Source organism: Triticum aestivum, chromosome 1A (assembly GCF_018294505.1).
Source record: "Triticum aestivum cultivar Chinese Spring chromosome 1A, IWGSC CS RefSeq v2.1, whole genome shotgun sequence".
Lineage (NCBI taxonomy): Eukaryota > Viridiplantae > Streptophyta > Magnoliopsida > Poales > Poaceae > Triticum > Triticum aestivum.
The window spans coordinates 523,694,091-523,716,521 of NC_057794.1; the positions used below are offsets into that span (position 1 = coordinate 523,694,091).

Sequence of the window (22,431 nt, forward strand, 5' to 3'; positions counted from 1 at the left end):
TCGTGTCGCTGGATGTGTGTATGAAGGATGATATTTTCTTTTCTCCAGCATGCACCTGTGGCGCCTCTTCCCCGGCGGGTCGTCATCTTGCATGATTGCACGGGGAGGACGATGTCGATGTCCAATCCATGCATATATGCACGGTGCGCGAGTCGAGAGCAGATTTCCGATAAGATCTCGCCCCGCCGCTGAGTGCCTGAACCGTACCACCACCACACGCATTGTTGTGGTTAGCACGTAGCAAGCCACTCCGTCGTCCTCCATCCTCGATCGTCGTTCCATGCGCGGCTCTGACACATGGCTGCGCCGGTCCTTCATGTAGCTTCCGTACGTGTCCGGTCGTGCCGACATTCTCACCACGCCGCATATTCTTCAGCGGTGCGTATCCTTATCAGGCCAAATTTGTGCTGTGTGGAGCCTGTGCACCAGCTTATCTCGATCCACATTAGGCAACAGCCGGCACGCGCTCCTTAAGTTCACCGCTAGCTGTGTGGTAGTTGCACACACGTGCTGCATCCGTTCCGCTCTGATAGCTAGCGCTCATGGCATCTCTTGAGCTCAACTCTACCCTAGTCCTCTGCCTACTCTTCGTGGTTTCTTGCTTCACCATCGTCGTAAGAGGCTTCGGATATGGCCGCCGGAGTGCGCAGCCGCCTTCGCCGCCTGGGCTGCCCATCATCGGCAACCTGCATCAGCTCGGGCGGGGCCGCCCACACCGGACGCTGGAGGCTCTGGCGCGGCGCCACGGCCCGCTCCTCCTCCTCCGCCTCGGCTCCGTGCGGGCCATCGTGGTCTCCTCGGCCTCGCTCGCCGAGGCGGTGCTCAGGACGCAGGACAACGTCTTCTGCAGCCGCCCGCAGCAGTACACGGCCCGCGGGACGCTCTACGGCTGCCGGGACGTCGGCTTCAGCGCCTACAACGAGCGGTGGCGCCAGCTCCGCCGCATCGCCGTGGTGCACCTCCTCAGCGTGAAGCGGGTCGACTCCTTCCGCGCTCTCCGGGAGGAGGAGGTCGCGCGCTTCGTGGGACGGGTGCGCGCGGCGAGTGGGAGTGGCGCGCACGAGAGGCGCCGGGGAATCAACGTGACGGATCTCATCATCACCTTAACCTACACCGTGATCTCCAGGGCTGCGTTCGGGAACAAGCTTGGTGGGGTGGAGCCGGCCAAGGTCCGGGACATGATGAAGGAGCTCACGGACCTGCTCGGCACGATCGCCGTGAGCGACGTTTTTCCGAGACTAGGGTGGCTGGTGGACTGGGCGACGGGGCTCCAAGCGAGGGTGAAGACGACGGCGGCCAAGCTCGACAGTATTATGGAGAGGACGATCACGGAGCACGAGGGTGACCCAGGAAACGACAACGGTGAGGCTCCGGACCTCCTGGACGACTTGCTCTTGATAGCCAAGGATGGTGACCAGGGGTTTAAGCTGGACCGGATCGATGTGAAGGGAGTCATCTTGGTAAGTTTTTTTGTTTTTCATTTTTTTGAATTTCATGTTGATAAGTACTCACTCGGTCCCAAGATAAATGCCTCAATTTTAGTATAAAATTGTACAGAAGTTGAGACATTTATTTTGAGACGAAAGAGTATTAAGAACAATGCCTCATAGATCTATAGGAGCAGCCCGCACAATTTTCTTAGCTATCTTCGTCTTGTTGCAGGACATGTACATAGCAGGCACCGACACGACCTACAAGACGATAGAATGGACCATGGCCGAGCTCATCAAGAATCCAAGAGAAATGGCAAAGGTGCAATCAGAGGTGAGACAGGTTGCTGCAGGTGAGCATGGAGGAGTCCTCGAGGAGGAGCTCGAAAAGATGAGCCTCCTGCAGGCGGCCATGAAGGAAACATTGCGGCTACACCCGCCGGTGCCGCTCCTCATCCCACGTGAATCCATTCAGGATGCACAGCTACACGGCTATGACATCCCGGCCAAGACCCGGGTCATGGTCAACACGTGGGCCATAGGGAGGGACGACGAGTCGTGGGAGAACGCTGAAGAGTTCCGGCCAGAAAGGTTCCTCGGCAGGACCATCGACTACAATGGCAAGGACCCTCGGTTTCTACCGTTCGGCGCAGGGAGGAGGGGGTGCCCCGGTATTGCCTTTGGGACGCGCCTCGCAGAGCTCACGCTGGCCAACATGATGTACCATTTCGACTGGGAGCTACCGGATGGCCAGGATCCCGAGTCATTTGAGGTTGTTGAGTCCAGTGGCTTGTCGCCTGGCCTTAAGTCTGCCTTAATCCTTGGTATAAAACCTCTGTAAGCATAAATGGACTGTGTTGGAGTAATTGCTGATTAATTTCCTAGACTTGAGGTGGCGATGGCTTTTATGAAGTCGAGCCCGTGAAAGCTATTATTTGAAACAACATACTTGTTTCAAAATGCACTTGAAAGCTAGTATAAGTTTATGGATCCTAACTGGGCCAACGATGCAGTTACTACTTACGAATCAGGCCTTCCACTCAAAAATAAAATAAAATCAATCTTGATGAGTCTCAGTCGACTAAGACTTGGTTATGTCTTAGTCGAATCAATATTCATGAGACCTTACATTAACATCCGCATTTTTTTCTTTTCATTTTCAGTTTTGCTAAGTCTCAATTAATTAAGACTTTGTTATGTCTCAGTTGATACTATATTTCTTTGATCTTGTATGGACATTGGTAAAAAAAACAGTTCTTTTCAGTTTATTTCTTTTTCTTTTTACATACTATATCACTTGACTGAATCAAAGATACACCGTTTTTGCCTGGTTTGTGTCCCCTATGCCTACAACCAGGGTTTCTTTCCTCACTAGCAATGTCTCGTCAGCGAGTCCTCCTATCATCTGTGATTTTGTCCCTCTCGTAGGGCACTCAGCTCATGTCGATCCCTGCCTCCTCGCCCCTTCAGACGTGATGGAGATGGGAGCGGACGCACAGTCTAGAACAAGTGGCGGGGGGGGGGGGGGGGGGGGGGGGGGGGGTGCATAACCGCCAATCTTGGAGATTTTCTCGAGCAACTCGATCTGAATGATGAAGCCTTGGACGATCAAGTAATTGATGAGGATGATCCAGAGATCAATGAAAGTGTGAGACGGCTCGCCCTAGCCAGGGTTCATACGGACAAAACCTTTAGTCATTTAGTCAAGCTGATTTCTACCGCGACATGCGAGCTGTCTGGAATCAAGTGCAGCATGTTTGGTTTTGTCTTGTTAACCCCAAGTTGTTAGTTGTCCAGGCATCTTGCTTGGGCGATTGGGAGCGGATGGTGGAGCAGGGGCCGTGGCTATTCGGGAATTGGGTAGTATTGATGGTTCCATATGATGGTTTCATGAAAGTACATGAAGTTCCTATGGTGTTCATGCCGATCTGGCTCCAAATCCACAAGTTGCCAGATGGATTATGTAAGAAGGGAATAGTGGTACAACTGCTTAAGAACGCGGGAGAGATCATGGAGATGAGGCTCTATGGGAATACCCATGGTGACTATGTCTAGATCAGGGTTCGCCATGATATTTGCCATTCCCTCACTAAGTTTGTCAGCATTATTAGAGGAAAAGAATGTCAGGTGTTCCTAGTTCGGTATGGAAAATTGGCAAGGTTTTGCAGCGTCTGTGGACTAATTGGTCATGATGTTAAGGAGTGTGGTACTGGTGTACATGAGGAAAAGAACAAGAAGTTTGTAGTGTGGCTCTATGCGGACACTTTAAACAAACCTCGGTTAGAGGGTCAGTTCGAAAGAAACAATGGGTTGAAGCCAGATGAGAACCTTTCCCGGCCAAAGAATGCAGGGAAAGCAAAGGTGGATCCCGATGTTACGGATATTGCTATGAGCCCGTCAAAATTTGGAAGTACTCATATGCAGGTAGACCCATCGGCGAGGAAGAGATTAGCGCTGGAAATTGGTAACGAGGCTAAATGGGTAGAGGAGCTTGGTAAGTCGGTGGGTATCCTAGCTCTAACCTAGGGCAATGGTGAGGATGGAGACCAGAATTCGCATACAAGCAGTGTAAATAGTAAGAGAGCTCGTATCAGCTCTGAGGATGTTTCGGGTGATAGATCGGTGGCCTCCCTCGAGGAGGACCGCGGGACGCAATGAATACCTTATTCTGGAACTGCCGGGGGTGGGGAGCTGCCGGACAGTTCTTGAGGTTTTGGCCCTGATTTTTCTGCATGAAGCAAGACAAGTCTGAAGTAAGATGGAAAAACTTAAGTGGAGATTGCGGATGAAGGGTTTTGATGGTGTGTCTAGTGATGGTCTCACTGGGGGTCTCGCCCCATTCTGGGACAAAAATCTACAAGTGACCGTGTTAGATTCTTGTACACGATACATCGACGTGCGAGTGGTTGAGATAAAGTGAGTGCTAAGAGCCCAAGACATGGAGAACAACTTTTGTATACGGTGAGCCGCGGGTTGAAAACCACTACCGTATGTGGAATCATCTGACTAGTCTACGATCATTCTCGACAGAGCCGTGGCTAGTGTGTGGAGATTTCAACGAGGCAATGTGGCAACATGAACATTTCTCATGTTCTCAACATGCAGAAAATCAAATGATTTTGTTTTGAGACTGTTTAATGTCATGTGAGCTCATGGACCTTGGATTCTCGGGGATTCTGTTCACATATGATAATGGCCAACATGGTGGTAGAAACGTACGCGTACGGCTGGGCAGAACTTGTGTGGATGAAGCTTGGAGAGACTTTTTCCAACCACTCAGGTGATGCACTTAGCTTCTTCATGGTCGGATCACTGTCCTGTGTTAGTGTGGCTATCACAGGTGGATCCTAAACGTGCTAGAGCTACTTCACGTTATGAAATTATGTGGGAAAGACACCCGGCATTGGCGGCCATGGTGGAACAAACATGGAAGAACAGAAGACCAATTGGTAATCTTGGCGCGGTACGTGACGCACAGAACTGAAGGAGATGATGGCCAGCTTGAGGTCATGGTGTAATGAAAAATTTCGGTCATGTTGCTACTGAAATTCAAAAATAAGGACAAAACTAGCTAATCTGCAGCTTCGTGATGCGGACAGGGCACTGACCAGACATTTTTTTACCAATTAGATGAACTCCTCTATGGCGAGGAGATGTTGTGGTTGCAGCGTTCTAGGATAGCATGGCTTAAGGAAGGGAAACGGAACACGGCGTACCTCCACCGTCATGCTAAGTGGCGTGCAAGAAGAAACTACATGCAGCGGATAAGGCGTTCTGATGGGTCATGGTGCACCACACCATCGGACATGAAACACATGGCAACATCTTACTTCAATGAAGTATACACCAAGGATCCAACTTTAAATCCCGAGGTGATACATGAGTGCATAGCACCGAAAGTTACGCAAGGCATGAACACCATTTTATGTGCGCCGTTTACTGTGGATGAAGTGTCAGATGCGCTTTTTCAAATCGGGCCCTTAAAGGCACCTGAATCAGACGGCTTTTCGGCGAGATTTTATCAGCACAACTGGACAGTGCTAAAATCTGAAATTACTGCAGCGGTTTTGGAATTTTTCAACTCAGGAATAATGCCTGATGGTCTGAATTATACTGCTATTGTCTTGATCCCGAAAGTTCCTCATCCAAAGGGGCCAAAGGATTTTAGGCCAATAAGTTTGTGCAACATTATTTATAAGATTGTCTCGAAGTGCTTGGTTAATCGGTTGCGTCCGCTGCTCACGGATTTGATTTTAGAGAACCAGAGTGATTTTATACTAGTACATCTTATTTGGCATGTACATCATTGATTTTAGAGAACCAGAGTGATTTTATACTAGTACATCTTATAATTGCTTTCAAATATCTTCATTATATACAATCATTGAAAAACAATCATGTTGCTTGCGCTTAAAAGTTGGATCTCTCGAAGGCTTATGATTGTGTGGACTGGAGTTTTCTGGAGCAAGCCATAGGTAAATGGGTCTTCTCTATGGATGGATTAATTCGATTATGGCTTGTGAAGTTAGTTAAATATTCGGTGAAGTCTAACGGAAAATTTCTTCAGTCTTTTACCCCTTCAAGGGATCTTCACCAAGGTGACCCATTGTCTCCTTTTTTATTCCTCTTTGTTGTTGATGCACTGTCTGCTCTTATTACTAAATCAGTAACTAGAGGGGAATTTAGAGGAGTTACTATATGCCGTGGGGCTCCAGTGATCTCTCATCTATTATTTGCGGATGGCACAATGTTGCTATTTGAAGCATCTGGCCAGAAGGCAAGCATTGTCAAAGGCTTGTTGAACACTTATACCTCAGCGACGGGTCAACTTATCAAAATATTTGGTGGCGGATAAGGTGAAGAGTACTTTGGATGTTACGGATCATGTGTTTCAACCAAAATATTTGGGTCTGCCAGTACCTGAAAGAAGAATGCATAAACTGCAATTTGAAACGTTACAAGCCAGGCTCAACAAGAAGCTCATAGACTGGAGTGAACAATACTTATCCTCGGGGAACAAGGAAATTTTGATAAAGACCGTGGCGCAAGCTATACCCCCAAATGTTATGAGCGTATTTTGTTTGCCGGCTGTAGTCCGTGATGATCTAACCCGAATGATGAGGCAGTACTGATGGGGAGTGGAGAATGGGAAAACGAAGATGGTTGTCTCTGCTAGGAAAAATTGATGCTACCCAAAAAATGATGCTACCCAAACGCTAAAGCTATAGGAGGCATGGTCGTTTACTAAAGGAAAAATATTACCCTAATGGCACTAGTGTACACGGTCTTCCCAACTAGCCAGTCGGCAGTTTGGAAAGGAATTTTTCATGGACTTGACCTTCTGAAACAAGGTGTTATTTGGCGTGTTGGAGACGATTCTTTAATTAAAACATGGTGTGATCCCTAGATCCCATAGGGTCATGATCATAGGCCGGTCACGCTGAAGAGAAATTTTAGACTTAATTGGGTTGCTGATTTTCTTGATGAAAATGGAGCATGGAACGTTCAAAGGCTTCAAGAACATTTTTGGGACTTGGATGTTTGCGAGATAATCAAAATACGAACCTCTCTACGGAATGGACAGGACTTTATTGCTCGGTTTCCGGAGAAGAGCGGCCCTGTTTACCATCAGGAGTGCTTATCGTTTGGCAATGGAGGAGCATAACCATGCCATGGCGACAGGTGCGACGAGCATGAATCCAACGAGCCACCGTCCTATCTGGCAATGCATTTGAGGTGTCCAGGGTCCCCCTCAGAATGTGTACAATGGCTTGGAAGGTGGTCTCGGGTGCAGGGGCAACAAATTCGTGCAAGAAGTATTGACACATTTCGAAGAAGGATACCTGTCCCGTGTGCGGCAAGAACAAAGAAAGCAGCTTTCACGCATTAGTCACATGCGATCATGCGCATGCACTGTGGGAACAAATGCGCAGGATGTGGAAGCTACCTGGTCACGATATGCTAGTTCATACTGGCAAGGACTAGCTTTTAAACATTCTTACTAATTGTCGGGAAGAGATGAGGGATCGTACAATAATGTTGATTTGAAGGATCTAGTCATTGAGGTCAGCTTTAGCGCATGGGAAGGAGGTGCCGTCTCCCCGGGTTTCATCTGATTATCTTCAAAGTTACATGCAATCTCTTAACCTATCCAAGAAGTGTAACATGGAGGAAATCATCAAAGGGAAAATGCCAATGATGGAGGAAAGACCGGTCGTGCATGAAAGGGTGGCTACTGTTTTCGCTAGCATGGCGAGCCCACCAGCGAACATGGTCGCTTTATCCGTTGGTAGGGCCTTCTCCAGTTGGATGAATCAGGGTCGGCTGGTATGATCTTGAGGAGACATGATGGGAGTGTGATCTTTGCGCCCACATCTTGCACCTGATATGCACAAGGCGAGTTTTATAGTTGAGGCGAATGAAGTCGGTTTTTCCATTGTTTTCACGGGTTTCTTTCTCTGATTTTCTTTCTGTTTTTCTATTTTTTTATTTCTTTTTTTCTTCTCCATTTATTGTTTGATTTTCTTTATTCCTTCTCCATATTTTGTTTGGTTTTATCTTGGATTTTACTATTTTTCTACAAACATTTTAGGTATATATATATAAAATATTTTTCTAGTGCATGTTTAACACTTTTTGAATACGTGATGAACATTTCTTCTATAGATATTGTTTTTTCATTCCTTTTTCATTTTTATCATTTTTTATTTGGTTTATTTTTTCTTTTTCAATATTCTTTGTTTCTTTTTGGGTCTCATACTACTTTTTTTGTATATGTGAACAAAATTTTTCTAATACACATTTAACATTTTTCCAATACAAATTTAACATTTTTTTAATATATGGTCAACATTCTTTCTATTACAAATTTTTAATATCTTTGAAATGCTTCATTAACATTTTTTGAATACATGACCAAAACAATTTGTATACATTTTCTTTATTTTTGAAGACATGGTCAACATTTTTATATACACATTTAACACTTCTCAAATGCTTGATTAATTTTTTTAAAATATTTGTTCAACATTTTTTTCAAATGCTTGATTAATTTTTTTATATACATGTTCAACATTTTTTTCAAGTATAAAGAAAATTACAAAAATAAAGTAAAAACGAAATCCGAAGAAGTAAAAAAAAGTAGGAAAAAGAGGTTGTAGCCTCCCGCGTGTGTGGGCCTTCCCAACTAGCTCGCCCCTTCCGCTAGTGAGAAGCCAGACTCGCTAAAGGCGAGATATAGGGACACCCTGCATCTACCGCTCAAAATTGTCTTGACGCCTCTTCCCCGGCGGGTCAGCATCTTGCATGGTTGCACGGGGACAACGATGTCGATGTACAATCCATGCATATATGCACGATGCACGCGTGGAGAGCAGATTTCCGATATGATCCTACCATTGGGGCGAGCGGGGGCGGTTGCCCCGGGTCGCCGGCGGCGGAGGATCGACCCCCACCTACACATCTTTCCTCCGTAGGCATCAGAATGTTCTTTTTTTTTTTCTGTTTTTGTTTCGTTTTTTAGACACTTCTGTTTCTGTTTCTTAATGTGCCAGTCGGTCGAAGGGGTAGTGAGGGAGAAATAGAGTTGGACCAGTGGACTGCAGGCTATAGGCCCAAATAGACAATAGGTCACCCCTTTCCTTCGTCAATAGAAAAAACCAAAATTCTCAAACAAAAAACGAATCCCCAGGCCAAAAGCAGTGGAGTTTTGGCTCTAGGGAGCATATCCCTGATGAACATTAAATTAAAAACAAATAGAAAATAGAAAATAAAAATTCTAAAATAAACAAAACAAAAAACGAATCCTCAATCGATCCAGAAATCGCATCGAGTTGTTCCCCATACGACCTAGCCCTTGCGGTGCTGCACCGACGCAAAACGCCTCGCACGCCCACGTGCCCAGCCCATTGTTGAAGTGCTGCTGATGGATTCCGATGAAGAGGTAAATTGGGTAGGAATAGTTGTTGCCTCGAAGAAGCCGAGGCTGAGGCTGCTGCTGTCGAAGAAGTTGTGGCTGTGGCAGGGGTAGTAGCTTTGGTGCCCAGATCGGCAGTGGCAACAGATGGTGCGGGCAGATCAACCAGACAACAGCGACCACATTCTAACAGCAACGACTGCCAACATGTATCCTCTTCTTGTCTCCTTCCTTTGATATGTTAGTTGGCATCAGTTTGGACTGTTGAATAGAAACATCAGGTCAGCAACAACAGGAAACTCTCACACTTAATTTGGTATTTCCATTGGTTTATCGCCTCATTAGACTTGCATTGACATTACCGGTGGCAATTGCATCCATTGAGAGGGTTTTCTCAGCCATGAATATTATAAAGACAGATCTTCTAAACAAGATGGGTGATGATTGGCTTAATGATGGGTCTCGTATGAAAATTGAAATTATGGGATCATATTGTGGCATAAGTGAGCATTTCAAGCGACAAGAGTCAATGCTAGAAGTTTATTAGTTTTTCAACAGATTTGCATTTGCACCGCAAAAAATTTAGACATCAAACGTTCGCCCTACATAACTTTAATTCCTAGGTCCGCCACCACCACACGCATTGTTTTTTTTAAACTAGGCAAAAGATTTGCCATTTTCATTGATTAAGAGAGAAGGTTAACAATGTGTGGCCAAAGGCCAAATACAGTACATCACTCTCGCGACATAATGTTACACAAATGTTTTGCTCCCGCAAGGCTCCAAAGCGAGCATTCCTCATTAATCTTGGCGACCAACACTCTCACCGGAACGGCCGTGTTGCGGAAAACTCTAACGTTTCGCTCCTTCCATAGTTCCCAGGAGATAAGCATCATCAGGGAGACAAGCGGCCTTCTCGATGGAGTTTGCTTAGTGGCATTCTGACTCCACCAATCCTTAACTAAAACCATATCAATCCAATCGTTGGGTTGGACATCGTGGAGCGCAAGCCAAGATTTGATCATGCCCCAAACCCGAATGGTGTATCGACATTGAAAGAGAAGGTGGGCCGCCGATTCCTGGACTTGTTGGCATAATGGACAAAGGTTGCAGTTCGGCCATCCGCGACGGTGAAGTCTGTCAGCTGTCCAAATCCTATTGTTGATAACAAGCCACGCGAAAAATTTGCACTTTGAGGGCGCCCAGTTCTTCCAAACATTTTGGTTCATATCCGTGTCCATCAATCCAATAAACTGAGCCCTGTATGCTGAGGCAGCGGAGTAATGGCCATCAGCAGTGAATTTCCAGGTGATGGAGTCTTGCATGTCCGGGTTTAGCTGGATGTGGGTGAGTCTTTCCCAAAGCGCAGCAAACTGGGCGATGTGTTCAGAGGAAACAATCGAAGCAACCTTCACCTGGGAGATCCAGTAGCCATTAAGCAAAGCCTTGTGAACTAAACAATTCTTTTTATTGAAGATGTAAATTTTGGGAGCAATGTCTTTGGGTCTTATGCCATCTAGCCAAGCTGACTCCCAGAAAGTTGCGCGGAGACCATCACCCACCAGAACCTTGGAGGCCGACACGAATATGTTTCGATCATTGTTGTCGCAAGGGGTACCCAAGCCCGACCAAGGCTTGAGCGGGTCTTGCCAATTGAACCACAGCCAACGGAGACGGAGTGCAGCCGCAAACTTGCCAAGGTTTAGAATCCCAAGACCGACATGTAGCTTGGGCCTGCAGACTTGCGCCCAGTTGACCTTACATTTCCCTCCCGTGACCTTGTCACAACCAGCCCAGAGGTAGGCACGTCAGAGGGCATCAATCTTTTTCAAAACTTCCACCGGAAGATTAGAGCCATCATATAATAGATAGCGATGGCCGTGATGACAGACTTAACAAGAACCATCCTTCCGGGGGCAGCAACATGCTTGCCCATCCAAGGTGTGAGCTGGGCCGCGATCTTGTCCTCGAGAGGCTGGAAGTGAATTCTTTTCAGGCGCTTCACTGACAGTGGTAAACCAAGATATTTCATCGGGAAGGTGGTTCCTTGAGCTGGGAAGGATTGAAGAATATCTGGAAGGTCCACATTGTCACATCTAATTGGGGCAACCAAACTCTTGGAGCAATTTGTTACCAATCCAGAAACATCTCCAAAGTTCCTGAGGGTGTCGGCAAAGAAACTGACGTCCGCCTTGAGTGGCGCAATAAAAACCGCAGCATCGTCCGCGTAGAGGGAAGCCCGGATTGGCATAGCCCGTCCGCCAATGGGATGGAGGTGACCTTGTGATGTGGCCTTCTCAAGGATGTGATGCAAAGGATCAATGGCCAGCACAAAGAGAAGGGGAGACAGGGGGTCTCTCCTTGCCTCAGCCCACGCCCAAGCCTGAAGGGGTCGCCCGGCACACCATTGAGCAAGACACGTGAAGAGGCCCTAGACAAAAGAGCAGACACCCAGCCACGAAACTGGGGAGGGAAACCAAGGTGATTGAGCAAGTCCAGGAGGTAGTCCCAACGCACCGAGTCAAACGCTTTCTTGATGTCGAGCTTGAACAGGAGAACAGGGGTGTTGTTGCAATGCAAGCGTTTAGCAAGGTTGCGCACGTACATGAAATTATCATGAAAATATCTCTTCTTGATGAAAGCATTCTAAACTTGTGAGACAAGGTCATTCATGAGGGGTGCCAGCCTTTTGGGCATCATCTTGGCAATGAGCTTTGCGATGGACACGCATTGTTGTGGTTAGCACGCACGGAAGCTACACGAAGGACCGGCGCAGACTTGTGTCAGAGCCGCGCATGGAACGACGATCGAGGATGGAGGACGACGGAGTGGCTTGCTACGTGCTAACCACAACAATGCGTGTCCATCGCAAAGCTCATCGCAATGTCCGGTCGTGCCGACATCTCACCACGCCGCACATTCTTCAGCGGTGCGTATCCATATCAGGCGAAATTTGTCTTGTGTGGAGCCTGTGCTCAGCTTATCTCGATCCACATTAGGCAACGGCCGGCACGCGCGCTTTAAGTTGAGCGCTAGCTATGTGGTAGCTGCACACACGTGCTGCATCTGTTCCGCTCTGCTAGCTAGCGTTGATGGCATCTCTTGAGCTCGACTCTACCCTAGCCCTCTGCCTCCTCTTTGTGGTATCTTGCTTCACCGTCCTCCTCAGAGGCTTCGGATATGGCCGCCGGAGTGCGCAGCCGCCTTCGCCGCCTGGGCTGCCCATCATCGGCAACCTGCACCAGCTCGGGCGAGGCCGCCCTCACCGGACGCTGGAGGCTCTCGCGCGGCGCCACGGGCCGCTCATGTTCCTCCGCCTCGGCTCCGTGCGGGCCATCGTGGTCTCCTCGGCCTCGCTCGCCGAGGCGGTGCTCAGGACCCAGGACAACGTCTTCTGCAGCCGCCCGCAGCAGTACACGGCCCGGGGCACGCTCTACGGCCGCAGGGACGTCGGCTTCAGCGCCTACAGCGAGCGCTGGCGCCAGCTCCGCCGCATCGCCGTGGTGCACCTCCTCAGCGTGAAGCGGGTCGACTCCTTCCGCGCCCTCCGGGAGGAGGAGGTGGCGCGCTTCGTGGAACGGGTCCGCGGCTGCCAGTGCCGCCCAGGAGGATGGCGGCAAACGCCCGGGAGTCAACGTCACCGAGCTCATAATCACCCTAACCTACTCCGTGATCTTGAGGGCGGCTTTCGGGCACAAACTTGGCGGCGTGGAGCCGGCCAAGGTCCGCGACATGATGAAGGAGCTCACTGAACTGCTCGGCACGATAGCCGTGAGCGACGTGTTCCCGAGACTAGGGTGGCTGGTGGACTGGGCGACGGGGCTCGACGCGAGGGTGAAGAGGATGGCGGCCAAGCTCGACAGTGTTATGGAGAGGACCATCACCGAGCATGAGGGGGACCCAGGCAAGGACGGCGAGGCTCGGGACCTCCTGGACGACTTGCTCTCGATCGAAGGAGGGTGACCAGGGGTTTAAACTGGACAGGGTTGATGTCAAGGGAGTCATCTTGGTAAGTATATATATATGGTATACTAATTCGAGAACAAGAACTGGTTGGTAGATTAGCAGTTAGCAGCATAGCACCAACTGCCACCAGGAGTAGGAGCAGCCAGCACATGCTTGAGCTTAATTATCTTGGTATTGTATTGCATGTGCAGGACATGTTCATAGCAGGCACCTACAAGACGATAGAATGGACCATGGCCGAGCTCGTTAAGAATCCAAGAGAAATGGCAAAGGTGCAATCACAGGTGAGACAGGTTGCAGGTGACCATGGAGGAGGCGGAGCTGGACAAGATGAACCTCCTGCAGGCGGCCATGAAAGAAACATTGCGGCTACACCCGGTGGTGCAGCTCCTCATCCCACGCGAGTCAATTCAGGATGCGCAGCTGCAGGGTTACGACATCCCGGCAAAGACCCGGGTCATGGTCAACACGTGGGCCATCGGGCCAGAAAGGTTCCTCGGCAGGACCATCGACTACAATGGCAAGGACCCTCGGTTTCAACCGTTCGGCGCAGGGAGGAGGCCAGGAGGGGGTGCCCCGGTATGGCCTTTGGGACGCGCCTCGCAGAGCTCACGTTGGCCAACATGATGTACCATTTTGACTGGGAGCTGCCGGGTGGCCAGGATCCGGACTCGTTTGAGGTTGTTGAGGCTAGCGGGTTGCCGCTAGGCCTTAATTCTGCCTTGATCCTTGCAGTAAAACCTCTGTAAGCATACATGGACAATGCTATAGTAAGTGCTAATTAGTTCTCCCGGAGCAATTAAATAAGGAAGAAAGTTTTCTTTTTAGAAAAGAAGGAACCCCTGTCACTGATCTGGAATATGCATATGGCCAATTTATTAATTATTAACACAAGATCTTACAAAGTCGTATAACAGTAAAACTAAAGCCACCATCTTTGCAACTTATGTCGCTACTCCTATCTAACTGATGAAGGGGCACTGATGGTCTGGGCCTAATACCAAACAGACCTTGCAGCCAAACCTAACATTTAAGACCTGACATCCCAACCAGGACGCCTGGCGGGTATGGACACCCACCAGTCCGGCGTGCTCCTCAACCAGGACGCCTGCCGAGTATGAGGCCGCCGCAGCCACCTGCCACATATCCATCTTCATAGTTGTACTGTTGCATCAGCCTTGCCCGGTCTCGCTGCCGCCGACGCCACCACGACGCCAGACAGCGTCGACCTCCTGCGCATGTCCGTCACCACACATCTGACGCCAAGCCTCCGCTGGTCCATGCCGCCAAGAGCCGCCGCCAAGAATATGTAGAACGAAACACCGCTCCACCAAAAGGGAGGCATCACACCCCCACCCCTCACCTGCAGACCCTTTCATCCGATCCCAATGTCCTTGGCGTCGCCTCCAGGAAGGTTACGGTGCACGGGGCGCCACCGACGCCCGATCTGCATCGGATCTTGGGCTTTCACCCGGACATGGGTCGGAGTGGAGAGATGGTGCCCTCAGCAGCGGCGCCAAAAAGCGGCGTCGCCGCTGCCGGCCAGCCAAGGCGGCCAAGGTTTCCTCCGGACACCGATCTGCTTCACCAGAACACACCAGAGTTGGATCCGGCAAGATCCAAATTGAACCGGGGACTGGGAAGGGATGCATGGAAGGGAGGGGGGCAATACCTCCAGATCTGGCACGCCTGCGGCTCGCCGTCCTCACGACAGAATCCTCAGGCACGCCGCACGCCACGCCGGCAGGGGCCGCCGCCCCTGGATTCGATGGCCTCCGTGAAGAAGCGCCGAAGACCCCGCCGCCACCTTCCACGGCGCCCGCGCGGGCTTTTCCGGTGTTCGTCTCCGGTGGCAGCGAGGGGGGTGTGGGGGGGGGGTGTGGGGAGGCGGCCGGGGAAAACCCTAGACTCCCCGAGTCGTCCTAGGGGCGACGCGGGGACGGGTGCCTCTGACCGGACCCAAATCAAATGAGATCGTTGGCGGTAATCAATATGGAAGAAAGTTAACCGGTGAATGGTATGAATTTTGCGTTGTGGCCGAAAGCATCACGCGTCGCCGGATCTGCATCGTACATATATCTGTCTACCGCACTTCTTTCCTGCCGTTTAACACAAAAGGCCGGGCAGAACCATCGACTACAATGGCAAGGACCCCCGGCTCCTACCGTTTGGCGCGGGGAAGAGGGGGTGCCTCGGTATGGCCTTTGGGACGCGCCTCGCTGAGCTCACGTTAGCCAACATGATGTACCATTTCGACTGAGAGCTGCCGGGTGGTAGGATCCAGACTCGTTTGAGGTTGTTGAGGCTAGCGGGGTGTCGCCAGGCCTTAAGTCTCCCTTGATCATTGCCGTAAAACCTCTTTAGCATACATGGACTATGTTAGAGTAAGTGTTAATTATTTTCGTATCGTCCATTCCTCTGTCTTCCGCACTTCCTTCCTTCCACATCGAGAAGACGCTTCTGCATCTTTCCCCTCGCGCTGCCGCTCTCTGAGATCTTGTCTCTACACGGCCCTGCTGCTAAATCGGGTGGCTCGCCGGCCACATTTCCTTCTCCGTGCAACTGATGTTCACCGATGTTGGAGTGGTGATAGTGTAACCAAAACCATGGCGGCGGCGGTGATGTCACTGATGTTGGAGTGGTAGCGGGTCTATTTGATAGCCTAGTTTATATTAACTATTTATAGTATTATTATTATTTTCACGAGTTATGAGTTGAAGTTACAACTAATTTTTACAACAATTTATAACTTTCTTTTTAGCACAACAAGAAGTTATAACTGAATCTTTACGAATACTAGTAGAATGCCCGTGCGTTGCCACGGGCTCTTAAAATAGTTTGCAAAAGTTACATGTTAAATTTCATATGTACAAACAATATAACACAAACACAATTATTGAATAATTGAAGTCCAATTTTGTAATGTAAATTGATAACAAAACTAAAGATTAACAACATGTCCATGTAACAAACTGAGAGATATTCGAACTAAACATCTGTTACAAAACTATCAATATCTAGATGATGCGCTTAAGAAATTTTTTCACAATATCTGTTAAGTTTTCTATAGCTTCATTCCCACGACGTTTTAGTAAGTATAGTAAAAACTGCTTCCTCAACTCATACCCATTCTGCACAAACAAATATATATAGTTAGTATGAGAAGTTCACGCAAAAGGTTTTAAAACATGTAACGGACAATACTCACCGTGCAAACCGGCTTGACCAATTCTTTACCGTTCCACTAGAGCATAAAATGAAAAACAAAATAGGCAAACACATTCCTGCAATTTTTTAAATTAATAAATAAAAAATATAGTGATAACAAAAATAAAAGTTTTTCTTATGAATTCATTACCATCTATACTCGTTGGAATACTAAACGGAAATAAACATTGCCATTTAGATATATCAGAATTCCAACCAGACAGCTTTATTTTGAGTGCTTCTTTGAAATCCCTTGCAAAACTTTTTAATTTCAGTGCATGCCTCAAATTTTTATCCTCTCACGATTGTGATGTTTGAATAGGGTTCATAATATATAGACGACGTGCCTCTTTATCGATGACGTACAAGATGTATCGGCCGATGAATGCATAGGGAAGATAAATCTACAAGTGGAGATATTAGAAACAACAATAAACCATGATAACAATAAACAAAATACTTTACTTACCATGTTGCACGATGGGATGCACGTGCGTTGCAACGGGCTGCATCGGCAACTACCTTTTTACCCTGGAAGCGCTCTTCTTTTCTTTCTTTCTTGATTCTCCCAACTAAAAATTGTTTATCAAAGTGATATGTGAATTGATAAATTTACGACCGTACTAAAATATTAATAGCTAAAAACATATTTATCAAAGAACATTTCTAGAACACATTCGACATGAACGTTGTCGTGTCTGACAGATTATGAACAAACACAATGATTACTTATCACTAAATCCCATTTATATTTCAGAATGTGGTTGAAATTATAGCTTTATAGAAGAAAAACTTATCAGAAATGTGCTACAAAAATAACATCTTGTGTTTAAACCCATAGAAATGAAGATCTTTAATAAGGCCATAAGAAGACATGTAGAAAGCAACATAGTACTCCCTCCGGTCCTTTTACTCGCATATAAGATTTGTCTAAAGTCAAACTTTGTAAAGTTTACCAACTTTATAGAAAATACAAAAAAAATCACAATACGGAATCAATATCATTAGATGCACATCACGAGTTTAATTTTTATAATGTATAACTTTAGTATTGCATAAGATGATATTTTTTCATGTAAATATGATCAAAAATATTCTAAATATCTCGGTATTAAGGGTGTCAGTTATATGTCAGACTATGAAAATTTGATGCAAAGTTGATTTATGAGGGTTGTTGGGTCTTTAGTCGGATGGTTGTTGTTTATCCTCTACCCCTGACCTCTTCCTCCTACTGAACCGCCAACTACAACCGGCTGATCCACCCATCGCCACCACCCCCGACCGCGTTGCTTCCCTGCCCTCCCCTGTCGCCACCCTCGACTATCCCTGTGGACGACCCCGGTAACCAGATTTTTTCAGCGAGCCATCGCACCCCCACCCACACCTGTCAACCCTCTTCCCGCCTTCGACTATGACGCCACTGCTCGAGCAACGTTGGATCTTTATAGAATGGTTGTTGTTTGTCTTCTACCTTGGGCTTCTTCCTCCTTAACAGCCAACCACCGCCCGCCGATCCGCTAGCCGCGACCGCCACCCCCGACCAACCCTCTGAACCAGCCTAGCGGCCAGATTTTTCCGGTGAACCACCGCACCCATATGAACCTTCTTCCTCGCCTCCGACTATGACGCCACTCCTCACTACCGCCTAGCGACCAGATTTTTCCGGTGAACCACCGCACCCCTACAAACCTTCTTCCTCGCCTCCGACTATGACGCCACTCCTCACTACCGCTCAAAGTGTCGTCCTTGTCTCCTACGAGGGCTCAGCCTTGCAGTGCCATCGACGCCTTCGGCATCGCCATTGCATCTCGTAGTGCCATCAACGACTTCGGCCTCAGGTTGCACTTGTGTTCTCCCAAAAATCAACTTGCAAAGATTCAAAATTCAATTGACTCACGAGTAGCTCGTGCACAATACTAATCATGTATAACTTGTTACCTTTAGATACTCACATGGACATCACATTTCTCTCATTGCCCGTGCGTTGCAACAGGAGCAGACTTATTCTGATGATTTAATGGTGATCCTATCCTCATGGACATAAGACGGAACTTAAATCTATCTGCCCCTAATACAATGTTGGCATCTCCGTACCCGACTCGCAATCTCTTCTATCAACACCCCCATTCAACCAGAATGGTAAAAGTCAATTTCAAACATAAACATTAAACTAAATTAACTAAACTATTCTTGATATTGACCTAAAATAAGAAGCCAAAAAATCAAACTTCCTTTTGAACAAGAGCTGTTGTACAAAAGGTTTACCTAGCTAACCATGAATTTATAAGAGAGTATGAAATCAGTCGACAATAATCCTCAAGAAGCGCCCCCACCCTGTCATTCTCCCTCTTTCCATCTGTATCCTCTTTCACCCCTCTTCTCTCCTCTCTCATCCATCCTCTTCCTTTTCACATCCATCCATGCTCTGCAACCTTCTTCCTTGCCTAAACAAAATCAGATAATAAAATGTTAAGGTAAAAAGCACATCAACGTGGAGTCCCGCAGCTGAAAAACGTTATGTAATAAAAATAGATGCATGTAACATTAAAAAATGCAGACACCAATAGAGCAAGCATCCGAGTAACTAATAGGTTGTTGTATCAACTACTTGCATGTATACATGAATTCATCTTAAATTTGTATAAAAGGAATGCAGGTTGTGGGGCTTACCGTTATTGTCCTATCAGCAAAACCAGGACAAAACCATTTGTTCCCTGGATCAAATGCTACAGATCGCACCCATCCCAAGTGACCACTAATGACCTGTATTACGGAAATAGAAAATGTATTTTATCACTTAGTGAAAACTAAGATGCTCTCATAGTATAATTCCAAGAAAATATGCAAAAGAATCTAGAAGATTTAACTATTTAAACCAGTACATAAAAGCTCAAAGTAGGGTTATTACAATTGCATGCATGATCAAACTAAATCTTATTTTCTAATTGAAATATGACATTGGTATTTCGAGAACTTATCTGAGGTGCCAAACCTTATACTTACAACAAAATAAATTGGAAGGTCGCACTTGAAAATTGTGCAACAAACAAAATACTCCGATGGAGCATGCCATGGAGGTTTAGGCTACTGGCGCAGATGTCAGGAATTTGAAAGACATATCAAGACATGAGCAATTTAAAACAACAACTAGAAGTGCACATTACGTCCTAAAAGTACAATGTCCCAAAGTACAATGATCAGACCACCATAGAAGGAAATGTAAGTGATAAAACCTGTGAGATGACCAGGAAAACAAGAAGGGACTACCAAATCTTGCAAATACAATTAATTAAATCTCGCTCCTATCCTTGCGGTGACACATGGCTTGCTACTCGGCCTTGGCTCCCAATATACTACACTCTGCAGGAATTACATATAAAAACAATATTTCAGAGAACTAAGAATGAAACTCTAAATTCCGATTAAACTAATCATTTTTGACTATACATGATAATAGCATGACAAACTGAAGCTCATACATCTTACATGTGAAAATAACAGCATTAGCTACCATCATGCTGCTCCATTTCCTTGCACACCACCATCGTACGTGATAATAGGATCATCCATCTGCTAGATTATTTTTTGGAGAATCTAAAAGCTATCCAATAACCTCCATTGATTCTTTTAGCATTACGATCTAGTCCACCTTGCACACCACCATCATGGTCCAAAGAGTGAAACTGAAACATATGGTCTAGTTTCATGTGAACCTAAACTACTATGATGGAACAATGAACACAAAGGAAACGTCAAATAGAATTATTTTTTAAATATTTTTCTGATGAATGATCCGAGTGATAAGAGACCCAAAGCAACATAAACACACCACTATTATCCTTCTGAGATATGGATGTTGAGGAATCAAAAGGTTTGTCAGGAAAATACTATATTTTTTCAAAAAAATATTTGAACTAAGAAATCTTCTCTTATAAAGGGAGAATTATTTTAACAAAGTTAACATTCATATGTACAGCTAAGCGCTAAATTTTTATTGGTATATTGTTTCAATTCACCAAAAACCAAATTTCTCCTTAAGATATCTTGAATGAAATTTAGGGGGGGGGGGGGATTCATTAGATGGATATGGAGATACCATAGTTCGAGAAATTCTGAAACATAATAGATACTCCAAATACCTGTAAAGCAAACAAAGAGTAAACAAGGTATTAATCATTACTCAAGTTTATTTTACAATGTACGTGCACACACGTCAAGACCAGCACATCCATATAATTTAGCATGCTAATGTCTTTCAAACTTCAAGCAAAAGGTATCTGTCTACTTCGTGAGTTGACCGTATAATACAATCAACCTGTGTATGAGTGAAATCAGTCTGTCTATTTGTTCCGGTGAGATGCCCATGCGCCTACCCATCTCAATCGTGTTTTCCAAAATAAAGGCACCATCTTGATCACAACGAAATTTACTTCTAGTTGGTCATGTCAGTCATATGTTGTTGGAAGTAGTCAGTAATCAGTTGAGCCTGAAAAGCAGTCGCTAACCAATTAGGCACTGTAAGGGCTGATGGGCCTTTCTTCTATCATAAGACCATCTTTCTTCTATGAAGCTGATAGGCGTTTCAATTTTTATGGTGTACTCTTGAAGATCTGATAGCTAGATATGTTCTCAAGAAATAAGATGAAGCTAAGATGCTACTACATGACTAATTATACCCACCACCAAAGTAACAATAGTAAGAATCAAGCTGCTACTAAGAGTTTAATTGCAAACGTACGACAATTTGTGTTTGGGTCACTCTTATTTGTGAGCCTTTTTTCCTGGTAAATTTTTGACGTCTGTTGCTCCAGTCCAAGGTGACATCCTCCCATGACGAACTTTGGTTCGCTGTGTGGCTAAGTCGTCAGAGATGTCTTGTCCGACGACCGGCAGCCGCACATGAGGGCGTTCTTGGGGATCATGAACTTGTCATCCTCTCATGATCACGAGGTATGCCAGTTCATAGTAGTATTGCCAGAAGTAGGATTCTAAGTAATTTTTAAAAAATGGAACACAACTCAATCTTGTCGACAGTCCTGAGTTTTCAGAAGAAAGCACAATATCCTTACCTAAACAATGTACCGCAAAATGCCATCTCTCAAGGTGTAGATCTACCTGCTTTCCGGCAACTATTTTCCTCCTTTCACACTGCACCAAAATTTAAGACTCGCTCAGATTCAGATCACATAAAATAAAGCCGGTGGGAATAGCTGGGAGTGGGAGGTGGGAGGGAGAACGAAAAAAACGGTGTTGGTGGGACGAAATTTAACCGGTGAGCGGAGACTACCAACTGAGACATTAGGAGTACAGATGACCGGATGACAGCTACCTCACCTTCGCCATGGCACCCCCTCTGCTTCACACCGTACTTTCCCATGAACTGCCAAGGATGAGTCCCCCGCCAACCACCCTGCTCTCCGCCCTGATCCCCCCTCGTGTTCATGTCCATCCACCACGGCCATCAAGGGGGTCGAGACGTGCGCCACCCATAACGCCTCCAGCCAAGAAGGTAGATCTGATATCTCTTGAGCCATTGTCATAGTGTCTGTTATTAAGTCTTGAAGCAACCAACCAGTACATTTACCCTTATGTCATAACCAAGAAAATGTACGACTTGATGAAAAATGCAAGAACCACTCGCTCATGCAATTTGCTGTAAATCAATCTCTAATGAAATGCAATTTGCCATATTTTCTGAAGTAGGGAAATAATTTCATGCATACAACTGACCAATCCCAACCCCGTCCCTCTCACTCTCGGCCCTCACCCTTATCACAAAATCCACTAACTATTATTCTAAATAAGCCAGTGATTGACGCCACCGTGGCAACCCAGCAGCAAGGGACAAGGGCGGCAACAACCTTCCTATCTTAATGCTAGTCACCCAAGGCTCTACGATCCCTTACCATCAAA

At 46.6% G+C, this 22,431-nt stretch overlaps 1 protein-coding gene, 1 long non-coding RNA gene and 1 pseudogene across 4 annotated transcripts; 2 read left to right on the forward strand and 1 right to left on the reverse strand.

Moving 5' to 3' along the window:
• Positions 1 to 280: 280 nt before the first annotated feature.
• LOC123062882 (cytochrome P450 71A1) lies at positions 281 to 2,456 on the forward strand. The gene is made up of 2 exons (XM_044486569.1): positions 281 to 1,460; positions 1,663 to 2,456. Exons 1-2 carry the CDS (start codon positions 543 to 545, stop codon positions 2,269 to 2,271), a joined length of 1,527 nt encoding a protein of 508 aa, XP_044342504.1. The 5' UTR covers positions 281 to 542; the 3' UTR covers positions 2,272 to 2,456.
• A 9,981-nt stretch (positions 2,457 to 12,437) lies between these two features.
• Positions 12,438 to 14,097, forward strand: LOC123062891 (cytochrome P450 71A1-like; annotated as a pseudogene).
• A 4,393-nt stretch (positions 14,098 to 18,490) lies between these two features.
• LOC123062901 (uncharacterized) lies at positions 18,491 to 22,235 on the reverse strand. 3 transcript variants are annotated; one of them, XR_006429955.1, is made up of 7 exons: positions 21,853 to 22,235; positions 21,588 to 21,666; positions 20,615 to 20,657; positions 20,005 to 20,201; positions 19,786 to 19,878; positions 19,189 to 19,281; positions 18,491 to 18,962 (listed from the first exon to the last, which is right to left on the reverse strand). It is a non-coding gene; the product is annotated as an uncharacterized lncRNA (long non-coding RNA). The 3 variants fall into 3 exon arrangements; XR_006429953.1 differs by having other exon boundaries at positions 19,752 to 19,878; XR_006429954.1 differs by having other exon boundaries at positions 19,752 to 19,878; positions 20,005 to 20,215.
• Between the last annotated feature and the right edge of the window lie 196 nt (positions 22,236 to 22,431).

Coding starts and splice junctions, on each gene's coding strand:
- LOC123062882 (XM_044486569.1), top strand. CDS start 543: ATGGCATCTCTTGAGCTCAACTCTACCCTAGTCCTCTGCCTACTCTTC. Junction 1,461..1,662: donor ATGTGAAGGGAGTCATCTTG/GTAAGTTTTTTT, acceptor GTCTTGTTGCAG/GACATGTACATAGCAGGCAC.